Raw genomic sequence first — 23,768 nt, 5'->3', positions numbered from 1 at the left:
GATGTTTTCTTTAAATCAGTGAGGAGGAAATCAGAAACTTGTTTCCTGGTATGCATTTACTTCAGTTCAATATTTTAAGACTATTATGTCTGAGGACAAGGCAATCATCACATTATCATCATATGGTGATCACGAGAGAATTCTTCTCATGTTAACATTACAACTGGAGAGAAACTATGCTAAGTGCTTGACTGGATTTTGTTCTTGATTTGTAACAATAATCATAATAAGTGATATGCAAAGCATCTGGTATGTTACCATGTTCAAAGGGAAGGAATAGAAAAAAGTGTATAGTCATTATAATTGAGATTCTATCTCCTCTGTTGAAAATAATTTTCACCTTTGTATAGATAATTAAATTAACTTATAATGGTGCTTTGAACAGGAGTGAAAATAACCTAAAGAACTATGGACAAATTGGCTCAGGAACAGCACATTTTTCTGAAATTATGTCAATGAAGTACTAAACTATATCAGTAGACCTCATGGATGTTGCAGGAACCTGTTTTATAATTTTAATATCACTGGATTTACTTTTGTCATTCCTGACTTCTCCCATTTCCGAACTAAATGCATAACTTTTCATTTCAGAAATCTCATGCCTTGCATAGAATCAGCTCGATAAGTTATTCTGTACTTAAAGAAATCCAGAAGTTGCTCTTTTCCTATACATTTTTTATTAAACTCACTAAAAAGCTGATCTGTATTTCTTTTAATTTGTCAGTCTAACTCACAACTTCAGTGCCACTCCTGAGTAGGTCAGATTAAATATCCTGTCCTTTTCATTCTTCTTCCTTCTCAGTGTTGTGGTTCTTTCTTCCTTGACCTATCACTAATACCTGCATACATTAGTTTGTGAACAAAAGAGTAACAAAATAGCCTGTCAGAAAAGTTTATTTCTTGGACAGTGTCCTAATCCATTTCCCAAGAAAATGACAATACAGCTATGTCAGGATAAAGAAGGGAACATGGTGAAAGAAGGATTATTATAGTGCCCTGGTGGCACTATAAAGACCATGCAAGAACTATAAGCCAAATTAAACAGTTAATTTGAAAGAATGCAGAGAACTGATCACCACAGTCTGCAACACCTGGAAGATTGATAAGTAGTCAGACTATATGGTAATTGTCAAAAGTCAATGCAAGTTAGAACTTGCAAAGGGACTTAGCATAGAATTGTCATTCAGCCTTTCAAAATTTCTTCTACTTAATAATGCTACTCTTAATTATTGTCATTTGTATTAAAATGCCAAGATTAATAGTTCATTCATGTGATAGATTAGATTGTGAAAGATGGGTAAGTAGGTTATAGGCAGGTTAAACATGAGCCCTCCAGTCACACAGAGAAATACATGATGCTAAAATGAGAAGTCAGTAGATGTTCTATGCATCTTTAAATGATTGCTGTAATTACATTTCAAACTGTGTTTCCCTACATGACTGATTTCTATTAATACTTCCACAGAACACAAAGTACACTGTGAGATTTTAAGACTGAGAAGATCTTAAACCTCAGAATACTTTTTATATTTTTTGACATCAAAACTTATGTAGCAACAAATGAACCTGACAGCATTTCCATTTGAATCCTTTGAAATAATTATAAATTTCTGGTGTTTGATGGATACCAGGATCAATTAATTTCTGCCTCTGAGCTATTCAAATGGAATGAGATAATAAATGTTGCTCAATGGAGTACAACCAGTATTGATACCCTTTTCTGAAGCAAGTAACCTATTAAAATGAGAATCAAATTTGCACTATATTGATGTATAATCTGTAATTAGAGACTTGGCCTCAACATTTCAAGCAGATTTCATTCTGATACCACCCTCCAAAAGAACTAAAACTTCTGAGTTGCTGCTTTAAAGTTTTCTGAGATTTGACTCTCAGCTGTGACAAAATGCCCTTCTGAAATCATGTGTGATTTCATCACAGAAAGTCAAGCAGATGAAGGAAGGAGTTCTCTATTAGAAAGAACATATGCAGAGTAACTACCTTTGTTAAGGCAAATGAGGATAGTCTAGTATTTTCACTTTATAGCCTATCTCCATAGCACAATGCAGGTTAGTATAGCCTTCTCATGTTTTTGAATGCCATCCTACAGCATGACCTAATGTCTACCTGGGATTCTTCAAACTAAATCTCCTGTCTTAAAATGTCTATCCCTAGCATTCTATAACATCAAGATGTAGCGTGAGAATTAAGAAGGGATGGAAAAAGTCTAAACCAAAATTTATGAGTAGATTTGTTTAATGCTTTTACAGCATCAACATCATGGATGTGGACCATTACATATGATTTGGTCTCAGTACCAGGGATCCTTTAAACAAACATGGAATCCCATTAGGAACCAATGTGTGGAAAGGGAATAGTAGAAGAAAAAACCTTGGGATTACTCCTGAAGTTTTCAGCAGACATCATTCTTTAATGCATTTAAATTCTCTTAATAAGGTTTACTATCTGTCAGTACTCATTAGTGATCTGTTGGGAAATTTGAACAAGAGAAGTAATATTCATTCATTTTACCATTTCTTTCAGAAAAGACTGGATGTTGTTATCCTAGTTTATGGTGACTTCTCAAGTGCAGGTTTTATTTGTATCTGTGAATCTCTGAATCAAGAAATGATGGCATGTGGCTTAATTAACCCTATCATGTTTCTTTCATAATGACAGTAAGTTGAAAAAACCACACAAGTTAGTTACTCTCTCACTTTAGAAATTTTCATATTGAACAACCAAAAATAATGTTAGGATGTGCTTAATTTTAAGCATATAGATCTTCCTATCTATTCATAAAATATTATGCAAATATTTCAATATGGGATAATTATGAAGGTCACTCTGAATGTAATCCCATCTATTTATTTCCATGGAAACTACAACATATACCAAGAACATAATAAAAATATTTGATAGAGCAAATTCTCAGCTACAAAACACTATTTTCAACATAGCCACCATCATTAGCCATGCATTTTTCCAATGTTGAACAAGAACCTGCATTCCATGTTTGTAAAACTCTGCAGCAGTGGAGGTTATCCACTGTCACAGTTGTCATTTACAAAATTCTGTATTTCCAAGAAATTTCCTAGCAACAGTAATTGGAATTATAGAGAGATAAATCCCAGTTTTACTGTGTAAACTACAATTGTAGTTCTATCCCTAACTGACATGGTAACATTTGTCACATTGCTCTGATGACTTCAGAACAATGCAGTGCAAAATTCTGTATTACATAATTAATAGGAATGTTAACAAAATAAAATAACAGCAGTAGTATTCTAATTTATTTTCTCAGTTCAACTTGTTTTCAACTTTCTTTTGTACTGTTAAGCTTTGAGTGATTTAGAAAGAAATGCTGATATCATAATGTGATCAAGCATTTTGTTACAATATGTATTCTTGAATTAACATAAGAATTCAACCATTTCCTCATTTCTAGAAGGCAGTAATTAAATTAACTCTTTACATATTAATTTGTAGTAGGAAATCATGGAGCAAATCCAAAAATATGTCCAGGGAGCATGATGTCAGAAAAGAAAACAGTAGTCATTAACTTTATTTCTTAGGAAGTTAAAGTTAGTCAACTGTCAGAAGTGTGCCATGATTGAATGTGTAGTGCATAGGCTCCCCAGAAATCTATTTATACTTCCATAGGATGGATAACTTCTTATTCTGTACATCACTGAGCAGTCACAGTAGCTCATTAAAGCACAAATTTTAATCAAATCAATTATTTTCTCGGGATTAATTAACAACTATACTTAATTACAACAACAATAATAATAATAATAATATAAAGTAGCAGTGATGAACAGATTAATAAAATTACAGTGAGGAGTTTCATAAATGACAAATGAAAACCTTTCCTCTAACTTTTACTTCCCACTATTCTTTCTCATTTTTTTTAACTGAAACTTTGATGGTAGACATGGGAAAGTTTGTATAACCCACAGATGAATAAAATCAGATTTGTTTTGTGACCTAGTGGAATGGAGAGATTCTACATGTGGTGAAGTTAAGCACAAAGTTGTAACCAAAGCTGCAACAAACTGTTATACAGATAAAGACAAACAAACAAACCAAAAAGGTGTTCTCCAGAAAATTAGATGTATTTAGTCAATCAGAACTGTATTTTTTTAGTCACGTAGGAGATACACTTCCTTTTTAGCTGATGTACAGGTACATAAAGCAACCATCATTGATAAATTAAATTATAAATTAAATTATTTTCATGGAAAATATAAGATACAAAGACACAGTAATTTAACAGAGCAAATTTTCAGCTACAAAATACTATTTTCAACAGTCACCATCATTAACTACGTATTTTTTTGCCAGCAATAAACAAGAGCCTGCGTGCCACACGCACAAAAATTCGTGGCAGTGGAAGCTATCTACTGTTCCTGTAACTACTACTGAAACACATAATCCATTGTCTCACTGTGCTCACAAATGTTTGTTTCCTATATGCATTCAGCAAGTGGAAATGAATGTTAACGTTTGTTATGTTTACTGTATGGAGGAATTCAGTTCCACACTTCTGCATCTTTCTCCCTTCCATGTCAGAGACCATTAGTCAGATTGCCTTCTGCTGTCATGTGTTGCATGACAACAAAATAGAACATTGGTGGAAGGTTCAGCCTTGACTACCATACTGCCAGCATCTGCCTTTGATGTCATAGGCTAACATAATAAAACAGAAGGTACAGCTTTTAAAGCAGGTAGCATATACACATATATGTTTACATGTATTAAAAATATCATACCTGTTATAGTTTCATCTTTTCCTTTCTAGTAAGTAATGTTTATCTCAGTCCATGAGTTAGATTCTTTTCTTTGATTCTGTTCCCTATCCTACTTAGAGAGGGAAGTAAGTAAATGCCTATGTGTTTCTTCACTCTGGGTTTAACCACAACAGCTTTCCATTTTCCTGCATAAAATTCTACTAGACACAAATGAAATTTTTGTCAAAAAATTTGCTTTTATTTCTTTCTCACTTATCTTGAAACATGCTTTTATTTTCTCTCTTCTCAGTTACATAAAAAGCACAACTTTGGGTATGAGAAAAATAAGAAAATAAGCAATAACTAAAAGAAGAAAAATAGAGGAATTTTTTTTCTAAATTTAGAAATTTAGCAGATTTTTTCAGAAATTTAGATCAAACAGACCTTTAGGTACACATACCTGGTCTTTGCAGTTAACTTCATAAAAATCACCAGTGACACAGGAAGCTATTTCACAAAAACACAGGGGCTGAAAGGGACCTCAAGAGATCATTGAGACCAACACCCCTACTAAAGCAGATTCCCTACAACATGTTGCACAAATAGACATCCATACATGTCTTGAATATCTCCAGAGAGGGAGACTCCACAAACTCTCTGGGCAATCTGTTGTTCCATCATCCTTAATGTTCTTCCATGTTTTAGCTCAGAAGCTCTTCTGTTCAAGTTTTAGGCCATTACTCCTTATCCAATCACTACGCATCACCAGGAATAGTGTGGCCTCCTCCATTTGCTCCCTACTTCCCCTTAGATATTTCTAAACATTTTTCAGAACCTCATTCAGATCCAGGTCACTCAGCCTTTCCTGATATGATATACTCCAGCCCTTTTATCATCTCTTTGGCTCTTTACTGGACTCCTTCTAGGAGAACCCTATCTCTTTTTGAACTGAGAAGTCCAGAATGGAATACAGTAGTGTAAATGTGGTCTCACCAGGGGGCTAGAGGGGAAGGATCTCCCTCAACCTGCTGGCTTCACCCTTGTTAATACCCCAGAATACCATTGGTCTTCTTGGCCATAAGGTCACACTGCTGGCTCATGGCCCAATCTGTTGTCCAGGACGCCCACATAGTTCTCTGCAGAGCTTCTCTCCAGCAGGTTAACTAGCCTGTACACTAACCTGTACTGAGGCAACCTGTTGCAAGACTCTACACTTGCTCTTGTTAAACCTCATGAGGTTCCTCCCTGGCCAACGTTCCACTCTGTCCAGGTCTTGTTGAACGGTAGTACAGCCTTATCACAGTTTTATGACTTTTGTTATATTACTGATATTCCATGTCATAACATCATATGGTGTAGTGGGAGTTAAAGAGTTAATGCTCCAGCTCCATGGATCATTGATAGTTACAGATATGCCTGTCTCAGAAGAGAAGAACTACATTCCCCAGAGGACTGTGCGATGCTTTATATGTTTATGTTTCTGCCCAGAGGGAAAGATAAAAGCTGTCTGCAGTAACGGGACTGTCTCTTCACTTCAAGATCGAGCTCAACAGTTTGTTGCCTTCAGCATTAGCATAAGGCCTTCGGTTTATTGGACACTCTCTCTCTTGCTCACTTTATTTGATTCATTAACCTCAACTCCAATTATATTGTATTATGTTGTGTTATTTTGCTTTCTGATATCTTATTTAGTAAATTAGCTTTCCTCCTCAGATCGTTGCTGCTGTTTTGTTTCTAGGCCCATCTCCCTTCTCCCTTTTTCCCTTTACCCCTTCCTCTTCCCCAGGGCACGGGCCCGTGGGTCCCCTGCCTCAATTGTCATGGTACCAAGTCAAACTGGCCTGCAAACTGCTGACAAATCTTCTGGTGTGGCAGCCACTCTTCCCAGCTTTGTATGGATCTGGGTCAGCTCAGCCTTGAGAAATGGAAGACTCAGAGGGGATCTGATCTATGTCTATAAATATCTAAGGTGAAGGAGGCAAAGGGATGAGGCTGGACTCCTCAGTGTGTGGTAATAGGATGAAGGGAAATTGCCACAAACTGAAGCATAGAAAGGTCCGCACATACGTGCATGGGAACTACTTCACAGTAAGGTTGACAGAGCACTGGCACAGGCTGCCCAGAGAGGTGACGAAGTCTGCGTCTCCAAAGACATTCAAGACCTGCCTGGATGCTTATCTATGCAAGCTGCTCTAGGGAGCCTGGGTTGGCAGGGGGGTTGGACTAGATGATCTCTGGAGGTCTCTTCCAACCCCTACAACTCTGTGATTCTGTATCACTAGGATAGTTGCTGAATATAGACTCTATCCATTCATCCAGATTGCAGATTAAAATGTTGAACAAGATCAGACCCAGCACCAACACCTTGGGAAACCTGCTACATTTTCCCTAGTCTTCCTTTTACTGTTGTCATACTTAAAAAATGTTTTCCCTTCTCTCCTTTGCAAGGTTTAATTCTAAGAGGCCATAGCCTTATTGCATCCCTACAGGCTCTGACATTCTTATATTCTTCCAAAATAGATATGCTCTTTTTCTGCATCTCATGGACCTTCTTCTTTCCTTTCCATTTATCCTTGAATTCCTTACTCATCCACGCAGACCTCTTGCCAACATTCTGTGATTTTTTACTCTCAGGGATGCACCAATTCTGAGCTTTGAAGTTGTTTTTAAACACCAACCAGCTCTCATGGGTCCCTTACCTTCTAACACTCTAGCCCAAGTAATACCTCCAAGTAGATCTCTGAAGAAGTCAAAGTTGGCTCTCTTGAAGCCCAGGATAGCAATTTTACTTATTGCTTTGCTTCTTTAACACAAGATCTTGAGTGCCTATTTGATCTGTGTGCCATTTCTTTTTATAATCAAAATAATTACTCTTCAAAATGCAAAGACAATTATTTTACGCATCAGTACAAAAGAAGCATTTAAGCATAGCACGTGCATTTTAGGGCAACTTCTCTTCAACATTCTTATAAATTACCTCAATTGAGGACTTGAATATATACTCAATTTTTGGATTATACTAAATAAGGACGAGCTTTTGACTGCTTCAAGGATAACTTGTAGAGAGATCTTAACATCCACAGTGACCACCCACCAAAATGTTCGAGGTCAGTAAAATCACATGGTACCAATTACTGTGTTGGAATTTTTCCTCACAAAATTTATTTCCAAAGCTACACCTTTTGTCTTACTGAAAATAATGGTACATGCAAGACTACTGTTCCCGCCATTATTCTCCTGGAGGAGCTGGCAGCATATAGCTTGGACAGATGCTCTCTTTGCTGGGTAATGAAAAGTCTAGAGGGCTGGGCTTTAACTCTTTTTGCTCTCTGTGCCATCTGGTGACTGGCCACTAGCGGTGTTCCCCAGGGGTCAATATTAGGGCATGTCCTATTTAATATCTTTACTGATGACCTGGATGAGAGCACCGAGTACATCCTCAGCAAATGACACCAAAGTAGGAGGAAATTTTGATCTTCCCGGGGGTAGGAAAGCTGGAGTACGACCAGGACAAGCTGAATCCCCTAGATCAGACCAATGGGCTAAAGCTCGACAAGAGCAAACGCTGGGTTCTGCACTTTAGCCATAACAACCCTAGGCAATGCTACAGGCTGGGGGTAGAGCAGCTGGAAGACATTGATCTGGAGGTGTAGGTCAATGCTCAGCTGAACATGAGCCAGTAATGTGCTCAGGTAAACAAGAAGGCCAATAGCTTCCTGATGTGCATAAGAAATATTCTTATAAACAGGAGCAGGGAGGTGATTGTTCCCTTATACTCATCACTTGTGAGGGCACATCTCAAGTACTGTACTTTGGGTGTCCAAAACTGAGTACAAGAAAGAGCCTGGAGCATGTTTGGAGAAAGGCAAAGTTGGTGAGAGGTCTGCATCACAAGGCTTATGAGGAACAACTGAGGGAAAGGGGATTGTTTAGTCTGGAGAAGAAGAGGCTCAGGGGAAATCTTATCATTCTCCATAGCAATCTGAAAGGTAGTTGTGATGAGGTGGATGTTAGCCTCTTCTCCCATTTAACTAGCAATAGGATGAGAGGGAATGGCATCAAGCTGCACCAGGGGAGGTTCAGATTGGATGTGTGGAAGAGTTTCTTCACCAAAAGAGAGGTCAAGTGCTGAAACAGACTGCCCAAGGTGTTTGAGTCTCCAACCCTGGAAATGTTTAAGAAATATGTGGTTGTTGTACTGAGGTACATGGCATATGGGTAAATTTTGATGGTAGGTGGATGGCTGGACTAGGCAACCTATGTAGTCTCTTCCAACTTTGGTGATTCTATGATTCTAATAAATAATACTAAAAAAAAAAAGACCGCATTTCAACTATACTGAAATTTGTCTTACAGTATTTAATCAGAAATATGACATTTTGATAGCATAACTCTTACATTCACATCAGAGTAAACTAATCTTTGCTTAATCTGTCTCTGATTTTCTTTATGGTTCTTCAGCATTCCATGAATATTACTGAATAAAGAACACCACTGAAACTAAAATCCATTCAACGTTAATCTGTTTACAACATTATCCAAAATTGGCTTAGAGTAATAACGTATCTTGCATTTTAATTCATAGAAATCTCAGTAATTATAATATGTAATTATGTAATAAGATCTTAAATATTTACATTTAAATCAGAAAGATTGAAATTAAAATATGGAGTTTTTTCTATATATGAATTAAAGTTTCATAACATTGTTTGAATTCATAAAATATCCCTCATGCTGTAGCTTAAGTCTTTTTTTAAGCATTTCAAAAAGCATTCTTCAGCTTAGAGGAAATAAAGAATATTAGCACTTTGGAAGACAATCTAAACTTTCTTCCTGATATCTTGGGGAATATAAAGTGATCTATCACTTAAGACAAATCTAGTTAAACATTCTAATCAAATACAAGAAAAAGGTCTTAGAAGATATTTTAAAGCTGAAATCACAGAGAAATATATATATAATTTTAAATCTGATCTACTATAGCACAGTTGTGTGAGCTATATTTCTGATAGCTATAATTTTACAGTACAGTAACATCAGCAACACTGTGAGCTGCTGCACGATACAAATACTGTTTCAACAGCAATAGGAGTAATTTTGTGCTATTCTTAAAAGTGATAAATATTTCAGGTTGTGCTCTGTAATGAATGTAGAGCTTCTGCATATTACTACTGTCTCTGTCTGATAATCATCAGATAATTTTCTGGGCATATCAGAATATCATGCTTAATAAGAGCAAAAAAAAAAGAACATGTAGTCTCCAAGAGGTGTGGAATTTGAATTTAGAGAGACAGTGTTCCTATTCTGAAAGTGATAAATTACTTCAGTATTTATACAGAAAGGCATCATGCAGGAAGACAAGACTTGAATACTGGAAGAGTACAGTAAACAGGGCTAGAAGCTCAGGAAGAAAGAAAAGCAACATCAAGAGAAGACAGACACATTAGCTGTTGGAATTCCAAAATAAAATGAATTTATGACATTTTAAAATATTATATTTGAGAAGTGAACAGTTCACATCTGAGTGTTCACCAATATATACTGAAATTATAAAACTTCGAAGAGAGCATCATGAACAAAATCTTGCAGAACTACAAGAGCTGAAGACAGAGTATTATACTACGTAGAAGTTTGAATACTTCCAGTACACACTGAGTTTGAAGTTGTCCTTTTGAAACATCTACTCACAAATTTCTGAATGAAATTCCACTTATTATGAATTTATTACAATTCTGTATTTATAAGATGTTCTCACTCATAAGCTCCGCAACATTGTCTGAGCTCAGATCATCCCAGTTGCATTCCTCCACTAAACTATTTGCATGGTAACTCTTCATCTCAAATCCCAAGTAAATAGTTTAGCAAGGAGAAAATACATTCATGTTACTGTGGCATAAGAAATTTCACAATTAGAAAGGCAGGTGTGCAAACAAAAAAAAACCCTTCTTCCACCCTATGTATCATTCTCTTTATTTTTTTTTTTAAGAAAAAAGTATCCTATTTTTTTTTTAACTCTCCAATCAAACAGAAGACAGATGTTTTTTCAGCATAACACAATTAAAATGATAAAGGGCTCTGAAAGTCAAAAATCCAGGGAAAACGGATCTCCTACTAAACATTTAATTTCCAGTTCTGAGATCATCACCCAGCAACATCAGTAGACAGTGTAATTTTTAATATGTTGAAATCAGTTACTTTATCAAACACCATAAAGATCTGACTTATCTAGGTAAAAAAAAATTGTTACTCACATGCAAACTGAAGAACAGCTTCCCTGCTTAATATACTACCAAACACGTTGGTGGTTAAACACTGATACTGTCCAAAATCCTTCATCTCACTGGGGTTACTAATGATCAAACTTCCTTCTATTAGGCTGTAGCGATAATCACTTTCAATGTCAATTTCAGTTCCATTTCGAAGCCATCTTAGGATAAAAAAAAACATGAACATTTTAGGGGCAAAAGAAGGCTCAAAAGTTTGTATAAAGAAAATGAAAGCATCAGCTATCACTAGGGATGACTGCTGTAGTACTCCAGTGTAGTACTCCAGACTGTGCAGTACACCAGTGCTTTGGCAAAACTTTGAATGAAGGCTGCACAGCAGGTGTCTGAAAACTTGTAGAGGATTTGATTTCTCTCTTTGTTTTGGTATTTCAAAACTTTGAATATGTTCAGAAGTCAAGAATACATATAATATGCCTATAGAAAAAGAAGTTTCAATTCATATTTTATCATTAGATCCATACGTTTTTTGTTGTTGTTTTGAAGGAGTAAGGAGAACGGATATTCTCTAGTGAAAAGCATCATTCATCTCATCTGTGAAGTCTGAAACAACACAGCCTCAAATAGCTTACTAGGTAAAAGAGAAAATATTACAGGAGGCATATCAATAGACTTCAGTGCTCAGGAATAATCTCCGGGGAGCATGCATTATCTCAAAGAATAATAATTCATATGAGAAAACTTTTTTAAAAACCGCTTTCACATTAAGAAAATAAAATTGTTAAAAGAATGATTCTGATATTTCAAAGGAGATATAAGCAGAGTACCAGGTATCAGAAATCTCTATGAAAAGTGCCACATGGCATTACTATTATGAGATGCAGATACTTCCTTCATTACTTGCTCATACAGCAGTTTTTAAGTTTACACAGGAAGCTGCCAAGCACTTTCATGCTTTGCCAGAATTCAGCAAAGACTGGAAGAACTTGACAAAGTCTGGACTCCAGAGGCAACTTGAAAGGAACTGAATGATTACCAATTCACCCTGTACTGTTAACATTCATGGTGAATGAATTATTGGCAGCAGAAGTCGGCTGAAGTAACTCTGAATTTTTCGTAATGCAGAAGTCAGAATTGTCAGAATAAAGATGGACCATTTGACCATTTAATCAAGACTAAACTTCTGATCACAGAGGAGTCCTGCATTATTCAAGAAAAGTGGAATACTGATGACACTATCTTCATGCTGCACAGGACATTAAGGAAACATCTGCAGGATTTACAAAATTTTTTAAAAGGAGACAGAAGAGCTAAAGAGGAATAAACTATTATCTTGGACAATCTATGAAATGTTTAAGATTTTTAAAAAAAAGCAGAGAAAATAAACTTGCACATATACAATAAAAGTGAAAAATAATTTGATCTTGAAATGAGGAACATTCAGATAAAGTCAAAATTATATGTTTCAGTATTTGCAGTTGGGACACGAAACAAAATAGTTCACTTGACTTAGTTTATATTCAGTCAAATTCAATGCAAAAAAAACCCAAAAACAAAACAAACAAAAAACACTTCTGTAACACTACTTCAGTTCTCAGGAGCTTCATATCTAACTGGCTATATGTTCCAAGCAATTCTGAATGAAATGGCAATTTTGTTGACGTTGGAAAGCTGGGAAGAATAGCTGACATGCCAGAAGGCCGTGCTGCCATTCAGAAAAACCTGGACAGGCTGGAGAGTTGGGCAGAAAGGAACCAGATGAGGTTTAACAAGAGCAAGTGTAGAGTCTTGCACCTAGGGAGGAATAACCATGTGCACCGGTACAGGTTGGGGATAACCTGCAAGTGCAGAGCTCTGAGGAGAGGGACCTAGGTGCCCTGGTGGATGACAAGTTGGCCATGAGCCAGCAGTGTGCTCTGGTGGCCAAGAAGGCCAATGGCATTCTGGGGTGCATTAAAAAAAAGCATGTCCAGCTGCTCAAGGGAGGTGATCCTCCTCCTCTACTCTGCCCTGGTAAGGCCTCACCTGGAGTATTGTGTCCAGTTCTGGGCCTCCCAGTACCAAAAAAGACAGGAATGACCTCAAAATGGTACAGTGGAGGATCACAAAGATGATAAAGGTCATGGAACTACCTGCCTTATGAGGACAGGCTGCGAGACCTAGGTTTGTTCAGCCTTGGAAAAAGAAGACTTGGAGGGGATCTGATCCACATCTATAAATATCTAAGGACAGAGATGCAAAGGGATGAGGCTGGACTTTTTTTTGCAGTGTGTGGTGATAGGATGAGGGGACATGGTCACAAACTAATTCGTAGGAAGTTCTGCACAGATGTGTGTGGGAAGTTCTTCACAGTGAGTGTGACAGAGGACTGGAACAGGCAGCCTGGAGAGGTGGTGGAGTCTCCTTCTCTGCAGACTTCCAAGACCTAAAGGAACATGCTTGAAGCACTTGTTAATTGAATTCTTCTGCGACTACATAAAAATGGTTGGACCAAGTTAGAAAGGATAGATTTTCTAAAGTCAGTATCTTCACAACAATTGTCCTTAACTATAGCAAGGTTGTGGTGCCATACTAAGTGATCTTTAAAGGCACCATTCAACCCAAACCATTCTCTGATTCTAGTATTGACGAGATTGTCTGAGAGGGCTGAGAACAAGACTTTCCACTTTCCTCAAGATTTGTACCTTTTACCTCATAGATGCTTGCTACATTTAGTTGCCTAATAGCTATTTAAAAGACACTAGTTATGCTCTTTTTTTTTAATTGATGTAATAAATAACACATAATAGAAATAGCACAGAAATATCAGTAGAGAGAAATATAAAACTGATTTTCGTCTCACGCTAATAAGTTCAGGCAATTCCAGTCTGAAGAACTTCAGAATCATTCCTATTCCCATGTTCTACACTAACCATATCTATCTCATCTAAGAAGGTTGTACCATAAATGAAATCAGTTTTATGAATCGCATCAGTTGCAATGAGACAGAATCCTTGCTCTTGCATCGTGGATATCTAAAGATGGAACAGCCTCTGAATTTTATTGCCATTAATATGGAAGTTTCATGATTCAAATAAGCTTATGTGGAATTCATCCAGAATGCTAAAGAATCCACAAGAAAAGTAATTTTAATAGTTACAAGTGAAACACAGAACTGATGATTTCTACATAAGACAAAAGACAGCAATAGAGTCCTTATTTTCACTCTGCAGGTGAAGAGTGAGAAGATATATATTGTCTGGAACAGAGTAACTAACTGTATGTTCTCCAAACTCCTCTACAGCACATGTATTTTGTAAAAATTATAAGAACAGTCAGATGTGGAAAGTGAAAAAGAAGTCTGCAGCATACTACTCCCACCTGTGAGTAGGCACCATTAGTAAATATACTTAAAATTACACAAAAATTCTATAGCATGTACCTGTAAGTGGGGGGAGGATTTCCATGAGCTTGACAATTCAGAGACACTTTCTTCTCTTCAGAATCAGTGGGAAAAATCACATCATCTGGCTCCTGGACAAACACCGGTCCATAATCAACACTTTCTGTGGAAACAGAAGTGATATTGATTTGAAAGTCTGAAGAAGCTAACGCTTTACAGATTTCATAAAGTTTTGATATGCAAAATTGTCTTTGTTCTGCATAGATTTAAACTACATTACTTCAGATGTAATATTAAAAAGCAGTGATTAAAAGAAATATATATACAAGAGAAGAATCCTTTTAATTCCACAGTGAAACAATATCATATAGGATAACAGATAAAATGGCTTACTTCACAGATATATTTCTGTCCAAAACCTAACATTCGGTTATAAAGGTAGGTGATAGAAGATATAGCTGCTTTAAATCAGTGTCAGATCACCCAAGAAAGGTAGAAGCCACAGTCCGCTAATAAAGAAACAATTGCTTACCCCTTCCTAAAGTTCAAGGCTTACCAAACACTCCAAAGGAAGCAATCTCCAAGTATAGGCGTTTCTCTTTTGGCTGTCATCCCTTAAATGAGGTTAGGGAGGAATAGACCCTCCCAGTTGCACAGATGAATAGCTTCCACCTGTGCTCCCAGGGCTGACTACACCCCTTTACCAGGTGCTCAGTCACTGGTTCAAGCTGTGACCTAACAGTTCCCATACAGCAGGTAAAGAGAGTTAAAAATGAGCAAATGATGCTTATACACAGTAAGGTAAACAAAAATCCTCATCAGCTCATATCACAGAGAACTGAGACATGGTTTTCCCCTTTAAATCAAGGAGTTACTAAGAAAAATCATTTATAAAACTAATGGCAGTAACTGATTTCTACTAGTAAATAATATATATGAAAATCTAAGATTTTATTTTACTTCACTGTCTTTCCTAATGTTTGTATGCATTCATATCCTCATTAGATTTCTGATGAAGAAAAGCTGAATGTGTAGCACAGAATATACCTATGAGTCCTGTTTATTCATAGTGTCTAGAGGGAAGTGTGATCTTCAGAAAAGTGAAAGGCTGTAAATATAGCATTCATGGTATGTAAGTCTGGAAAACACTAATGCTCAATATGCAATAGGAAACCAGGGGGTCTGTAGGCTCGCTACGAACTCTTTAATCACTTAAACACAAAATACTCATCAAAATTGGAGCACAAGCCTAGAGATTTGAGTGAGCAGGGAAGTAGTCACTATGCCCAGCCTGCCAGAAATATGGGAGAAACAGTTTTACCTCATTTTATGGGTACAATGCATTGTATGTATTACATCTAATAGGAATAATATTGGATCTGCACATATATTATCAGAACAGTCATCACCCTCAATTAAAGAAATAGCAAGAATTGTTTAACAAATACAAAATTAAATACTCGTTTTAGATGTAGGTGTTAGACAATGCAGATCAACAGGTGCATGATCAGAGAGCATTGATGAAGGCTAATGGTTTTATCTTCTCCCTGCAAGTGATCCAATAGATAAAATATTTTATTACACTCTAAGATTGCTAGAAAGGAAAGAAAATACTGCAGTGTTAGTTAGGTGATAGTGTCGCTATTGATACAGGTGTTCTTCATAGAAATACGAGAACCTCTTGGAAAGAGACCAGTGTTCTGAACGGTCACAGCCAATTGGATACCTTTGTTATGAAGTATAAAAAGATAGTGTTTTCCTTCTGTTTGCAGTAAGATAAAAGTAGTAGAGAAACTTCAGTGCATGCAAGTCTTGTTTCTGAAAGATGTAAATAGGGAGTTAGTTGCTTATCTGTGTTTCAGATGGAGTGCGGAATTCTGGAAGAGATTCTTTGGAGTCTCAAAAATGACGTAATAAAAGATTAGACTGTTCATCAATTTTAGCTAAACTGACTAACCTGCTTCCCAGCAAAATCATCTGTACTGAATAGTTGAAGAAATAGTCCTATTATGAAGAGACCAAAGTGTTTAATGAAAAAGCCTAGTCTTAAACAAAGTTTAAATTATTAAACTAAATAATTGTCTGATTAAATAAAATGCAGTGGGGCTATGGTATGTGATATGCAATAAGTCATAACAGGCAGCCTATAAATACAATCTCTATTTAAACTCCAGTGACAGTCTAGAAACTGGAAATTCTCAGTGCTCTATACCTGCTCTGTATTTCAAAAGCAATAAAAGGAAGTTGCAAAAATTCAGGTACAAAAATATCCTCAAAATATTTTCAAACATATGTAGTCTCATTCATATTTAACCATTCTATGGCTTATAGTTAAAAAGAAAACTATCAATTTTCATAAACATAGTGCTACTAAAGATCAAGTAAGATAGAGCCCCGTGAAGTCTTCAGTAGTTAGAGCAACAATGGGCACAAGTTTTAGCCAACATCTCTGCTGAAGAAAATAGAAAATAACCTCTTTTAAATTGATCTAGATCACCATTTGATATCTCTATTCTGATTTCTGTATAAGGAGTGTAAAGTTACATTGAAACTGTGAAATTTAAGAGCATTTCTCAGTAGCCAGTGCACATTGCTAATTTTGCAGCTTCATGGTGGTATGAGATTCAGGATTGCAAACTGGTGATTCAATTGGCTTAAATCTTTAAAAACAAATATATATAAATATTCAAACAAATACATATATTTTTTTCAAGAATAAATTAAAATATGAATGTATAATGCACTACTCATAATACAGAGACTTACGGCATTGTAGAAAAAGCATCTGAATTTTCAGGAAAAGTTTAATAGGTTTTTTGCTGTCTTTTGCCATCTTACCAAATCATCAGATTTTATTTTAAATAGAAATTACTTATATGCAGTTTTCAACACTTTCATACTAAAGAAAATAACTAAAGAATCATAATCTTGTTTTAAAATTTTCAATATTCAATTTATTATTAAGAGATTACATTTTTTTTCAGCATTGAGATGCATTGAGTGACTTTAAAATTCTGGAAATTCTTTTATCTTCATAGTGCTTAATAATTTTCAGTTATGTTTCACTTCATGCTTTGAATAACACCATATCTTCCTCATCCGTTATCTTTGTCTTATTATTTCTGAGGCAGACATCATCTCTGAAAGAATAATACATAGACTAAAACCGAAAGTGTTCAGAGAAAATCTGTCTGTGATCAGTATGGGTGTTAATCAGGATTCTTAGGAATGGGTCAGTTTCATCTGTCAACTTCTTTCATCTTGTGAACTTTTGAGTAGTATAAATGCTTTTAATTTAATTACCAGTCCTGGTGTATTATTTGGGAATATTCGGTCATCCAGGAATTCCAAGTTGTATATACATTAACTTCAAATACTTAAGAGAGCTTGATTGCATTCTGTTTGAGGATTCCAGTCTGATGTGGATTACTACATTAATTTTACCTGATTACAACTGGGAATTTCTTAATTTCTCTTTTAGGAGTATTGCACCACATATTAAACACATATTTAATCACCATTAAAAACCTAAATATGATTTTCTCCATCTACAGCATAATTACACATTGATTAATATTCACAGAGATTGTGTGTGCTTTTATACTTTGTATATGTTTGTCTCATAAGTAACCATGGCGATGGTTAGTTTTTTTTTTAGATAAAATAGATTTCTGAACAAAACAAAAGAAAAACAGTGTATGCCAGCCCTGCCCTGCTCTGATGTAGCAGCTACAGATGATGACAGACCTCCCAGCCACTGAAGCAATGCTGTAGGGCCTCCTGCTGGCAGCTGGACCATACTCTGTGCCAGTGGATGCGCTACCTGTCCACAAGTGGAGCTGGTGGGCTTCAAGGTGTTACAACGTTTGATATATGTACATTTTCTGAACCCTTCAGGGTTTGAGTTTATGTTGAGAAGCATCAGCTTTTCTCACCCATGCTCCTAAACAAGAGTCACGTGTGTATGCAGGAGGGATCAAACTCCACACCTTATTTTTTTCTTTCTATCTTAAGCAAGTCTGTAAAAAGATAGCCATATTTAGCATACATACTAAGCATTTTTCTCAGTTTAAAATTTTTAAAGGTAACCATTCCTGTTTCTCACCTAGACTTTTATTATAAAAGCCACCAATTTCCCATACCTTACTTAAGTACCTTAAATACTCCAAGAGTACCTAGCAGATGTTGTAGAACTAGGCACTCACATTCTACTAAAATTTGACTCAGCTTGTGCATCAGGCCTCTGAGAATGTCTTCTGGAAAACTGATTAAATCACTTGAGAACACACGTACTTAGGCTGCTTATAAAAGTGTTTTGCCTTTTCTTCTGGCAAACCTGAGTGCGTGTCATACACTAGATATTTGAACCAAACTACTGCTCAGTTATAACATAAAATACCTTCCCCGTCCACATAATTAACATCCTCTCATTTGTAGCAGGCCCCTAATGATCACACACAAGCACAGAGTTCTGTACCATTTTCTCATTTAGAACGTGCTGTCTAAACTTCACTTAACTCCATCAGAAATCACAGAAAACTCGCAGAAAAGTAACTAAAATATCTTTCAAGACATTTAAAATCCTGTATAAGCCTCAAGACTGAGTATAGCTCAATAAATGTACTTATCTTACTTTAATTACATGGAATACCTAATGATTGACAATTTCTTTCTGTTATCTATATGTTAAAGATAAATATTTATCTCAGACATATTAAAAAAAATATTCCATATCATGAACTGGGAGAGGTTAAATAATAAATTGGATTCAGTTGACAAAGTAGAGCTGTTCTCACCATCAGGGATGACGTAGAATATCTTACAGAGAAATCTAGTCTCCTTCCACAGAGTTCTCAATCCCTCCTTGCCTGAGATATGATGATCTTTATGTCCTGTTTCATACCCATGTCTATGCCACACAGGTGCTTCAGATAATCAAGGTACTCAAATGTCTCAGATTTTCCCATTTGTTCAACTGTCTTTATCTACAAAACTGAGTGTAGAGCAAGTGATAATTGATGGACCTACTCTCCTAGGATTCTTCATAGTTACAGAATGTACTATATTCACAAAATCTTCTTTCTTTTGCCTTGTAGCTACCAATTTCTACTTCTTTGGTCTCCAGAGTAAGAGTATAAGAGTACCTATACATGCATGTGTAGGACAGAGTTGACTATGCAAACTAAGTAATTTAGAAAAAAGTAATATTAAAAGATTTACTATTCATCATTAATGTTACCATCATTTTTTGAACAAATAATAAAAAATTCAAAGGGAAAAAATATATAAAAGGGACAGGCATTTTATTATTTTTGTTTTCAAATTTCAGTATAATAATTTTAAATATCAAGTTGTGCTCTAATGTAGTTTCAAATCACTAGCTTGCTATTTTCATGTGACAAATACTGTATAAAACAGTGCTTCATAGCAATATTTAAGAAAGAATATTTTAACTGGCATCCTTAAGGCTAATCTGAAGAATATGAAGGGAAAGATTCCTGGTTCTACTTTGTCATATTTAATTAAATTCAAAATTATGTCTGAGAATTACCAAGGAAAACTGATAAAAATATGCTGCTTTTGAAAAAACATGTTGGCCAAATATAAGCATGGGCTTTTCAGAGAGGTAAACTAGGCTTACCATCATGTTTGAAGGCCTCTGAAAAGTGATAGAGGTTTGTTGGATAATGATAAGGTTGTGCAGCTCCTCTCCAGCCTGGTGAAGGTACGCTTCCTAATGAAGGACTGCTTAATCGTGGTCTGTTCTTTGAATTAGATGAAGCTAAAGATGAACTACCAGATTTGATTCTTAGAATAGCAGCATATGAAGTAGGGAGGCCAGGAACAGCTTCTGGAAAAAAAATAAATACCAAAAACAAACAGCTCCAAGAAGTGAACATTCAATAAAGGTAAGCAGACTATTTAGTTATCCAGTAAAAAAGGTATTAACAAGGATGGAATTGAAAATATCTTTTTATTTTATTGGGTATGTCAAAAATTAAAAACAACAATCAAACAAAGAAACAAAAATCCAAAACAGACTAGTCAAGAGCCTTTCCTTTATTTATGAAAGGAATGTCATAAACTTCCTAGACTACAAGTTAGACTCAGATTCTAGACAGAAATGGGTAGCAACATAGAGATCTAAGAGACAAAATTCCCCTGCAGATTTAAAAGAATATAAATTTATTAAATTTCTTAATTCTGGTAATATAAATTTTCTATATTTTTTTAATTATTGTGTTGGTTTTTTTTTACATTGAGGCACTAGTAGGAAAGTGTCTGCCAAGCCATCACAGTCTTAGATTACATTGTATTTGCAGTTCAGAACCACCAGCGGAAGCTAAATATGCTTCTTATTTCCATGCTACTCTGCAAGTCAAGTGAGTTAGCTAAAAAGCCCAAGAGCATGTTTAGAGAAATATCTCTCCCATAAACACATATATGCCAAAACCAACTCTACTTAATCTCTGTAACTTTCTTTTTTCCTTTCTGCTTACGCTTAAAATGTCATAGTCTAGAATTAAGGAGTAGTGCTCAAGTTTTGAGTTCCCGTCTAATGCCAAATATGAGAGTAATAAATTGTATCATTATAATAGATTAAAAATAATACTGCAGGAATCAAGTAAGTGGAACTCCCTTTGAAAGTAGATAAACAGTTCCTGAAAATATCTGTCTTCTTCTATTAATTCTGCAAATGTGTAGATCATGTTGATCTGATATTGAGAATTAGGATTTAGATACAAGTGTTCCCAGTTAGATGGAAAAGACAAAAATAAACACTCAGCTCATCTTGATTTTTTTTTTTTTGTTTTGTTCATTTGTACTGAGTTTACTATTTACAAGTGAATTATACTTCCTATATATTAAATCACATTTCCAGGCCCACAAAGATAAAGACACTCTAACTCAGGTTGCTTCATCAGACTCGTGGGGATAATGCATCTGAGAAAATTTTCTCTAGTAAAACAGATCTGGAAACAGTCAAAACAAATTATAAGCAAATACTTCTTGTTTACTGAAAGCCTGAAGCCTGTGATCATTGCTGACAACTAGCATAGAAAACAGACATACCTGAAAGCTAAATCTCCTTCCTAATCCAAATGTTTGCCTCCAGAGATTTAGATTTCTAGTTGCAGTGGCTTAATTAAAACATATTTTCATTGGGGTGCCATTACAGTAAAATTATTCTTTTAATTTGGTTTGGATTAGACTTGTGAGGTTTGGGAGAATAAATTTACTTTCTATTACTTATGTACATAGTTAAACTGCTAAAGCATAAATGTAACTCTGTAATGCATTTTTACCAGACAATCCTTATAGGCCTTCAAAAACTTCATTGAATATATTCGAATACCTTTTAAAGCTCTGGTGCACTTGAGCTTCACAATGAAATTATATTTTCCCTAGTCTCATTCTTGGAAATAATTAAGAATTTGGGACAAAGCATCTAAGGGTTTTTCAGCTGCAAGCAGACCCACCTAAGGAGTATCTAGGCCCAGTGAAAATGTTAAGCTAGAAACAAAGCACAATAAAATCAGCATCTTGCATTAGCCTTCATAGTTCTTTGCACTAGAAATATAGCCATCTTAACAAAAGAAGAACAATTTTAAGATAGATTTTTTTCCTATAAATGCACGTATACTTTCCAACATCAAACTATGATTTGAATGAGTTTTGGCAACTTTTTAATAAATCTGTGTCAAATTAAATTATTCACGCATCTTTTATTTTCAGCACATGCTGCTGTTTAGCTTTTCTTTGGTCAGATTCAGGGAAAAAACAGTACCACAGTAATAGAGAAACTATCTTCTACTGATTGCTACAATCAGTAGAATATATATATATATAATATTATATATATATATATATATTTCTGTTAGAAATGGAAGAACGTAATTCCTAAAAATTGCAATATCTACTTTCAGATATCTCAGTGTGTATTCAACTTAATTTCAAATGCGTTCTGGGAAAACTAAGCTTATGTAGAAAGAAGGGATCTTTATTCTGAGGATGGAACATGTTTATCTATGTTCCTATTGATACATATAGCACAGTATATAGGTACAAATAAATACATCAGTACTTTCCTTAGTGTTTTATCTAGCAGATATGTGCTAAAACATGTTTCAACATAGTTCTATCAATAATGCTATGTAATTTACCAAAATACATTATTTCTCCAAATGAAGAAAGATGATGAAGCAAATTTACTGAATCTATCATTCGATATTCCTTGGAAATCAGTCTTTGTAGTTATTGAAAGTTATGGAGAGTAAAATCTAGTGTCTATTGGGATGGATGTCTAACTCATGTATTTTTTCAGCTTTCAGATTAAAATGGTAATTTGTCTTATAATACTTGCAAATGTGACCTTCTTTTTCTATATTATGCTACCTACCATCAAATGCCACTAAGAATGCTAACATGTTGTGTTTTTCTTTTCATTGTTACTTTTAATTAAATTTTTCCAGTGCAACTATTCATTCTTCAAAGTTTATGAAAAAAATGTACCTTCAGTATGTGAATGTTGTATGTTATTAGCATTGCTCCCTAGTATTTTCAAAGCAAAAATATTTTCTGGTTTGTTCTTTTAATGTGCATCTCCACTTGAGCTCAGCTTGGCCACTTAAGTAAAAGGGAACAAGAAACTGCTTACAGATATGTTAACAGTAAGAGGAGGACCGAGGAGAATCTCCATTCTTTACTGGATGCAGCTGGGAATGTGACCACCGAGGATAAGAAAAAGGCTGAGGTTCTCGATGCTTTCTTTATATCTTTAGAAGTCAGTCCAGTTATCCTCAGAGTACTTTACTCTCTGACCAGGATGTTTTGCATGGGGAGCAGAATGAATTCCTCATTATTCAGGAGGCAACAGTCAGAGACCTTCGATTCCACCTGAACTACTATAAATCCATGGGGTCAGAGGGGTTCTATCTGAAAGTGTTGAGGGAAGTGGGAGAGGTGATAGCCAAGCCACTTGCCATCATCTATCAGCAATCCTGGTCAACTGGATTGGTGCCAGAAGACTGGAGGCTTGCTCATCTACAAAAAAGGTCATAAAGGCGATCTGGAGAACTACAGGCCTGTCAGCCTGACTTTGGTGCCAGAGAACATTATGGAGCAGATTGTCTTGAGGGAGATCACAAGGCATGTGTGAGACAATTGCCAGCTTAGCCAGAATGGGTTCATGAAGGACAGGTCCTGCTTAATCAACTTGATCTTCTTCTATGATCTAGTGACCCATCTGGTGGAGGAGGGAAAGGCTATTGATGTGGTCTGCCTTGACTTCAGCAAAGCCTTTGACACTGTCTCCCACAGTATTCTCCTGGAGAAGTTGGCAGCCCATGGCCTAGACAGCCACACCTTTTCTGTGTAAGGAGCCAGCTGGAGGACTGGTCCCAGAGGGTGGTGGTGAATGGAGTTAAATCC

At 35.8% G+C, this 23,768-nt stretch overlaps 1 protein-coding gene across 1 annotated transcript in view; it reads right to left on the bottom strand.

The window, feature by feature from the left end:
* The window catches only part of CNTN5 (contactin 5), a 551,533-nt gene that overhangs the window by 180,388 nt on the left and 347,377 nt on the right, over positions 1-23,768 (bottom strand). The window contains exons 4-6 of the mRNA XM_065730018.1: positions 19,978-20,187; positions 14,376-14,499; positions 10,982-11,157 (exon numbers count right to left, since the gene is read on the bottom strand). Of these exons, the coding sequence (XP_065586090.1) occupies positions 10,982-11,157; positions 14,376-14,499; positions 19,978-20,187 (510 nt within the window). The remainder of the gene's footprint in view (positions 1-10,981; positions 11,158-14,375; positions 14,500-19,977; positions 20,188-23,768) is intronic.

The sequence above is a fragment of the Cyrtonyx montezumae genome, unplaced genomic scaffold (assembly GCF_038088225.1).
Source record: "Cyrtonyx montezumae isolate F1298 unplaced genomic scaffold, pur_monq_1.0 scaffold_12, whole genome shotgun sequence".
NCBI classification, from domain to species: domain Eukaryota; kingdom Metazoa; phylum Chordata; class Aves; order Galliformes; family Odontophoridae; genus Cyrtonyx; species Cyrtonyx montezumae.
Note: the sequence above shows the minus strand (reverse complement) of the source record. Positions and strands in the feature narration are given on the sequence as shown.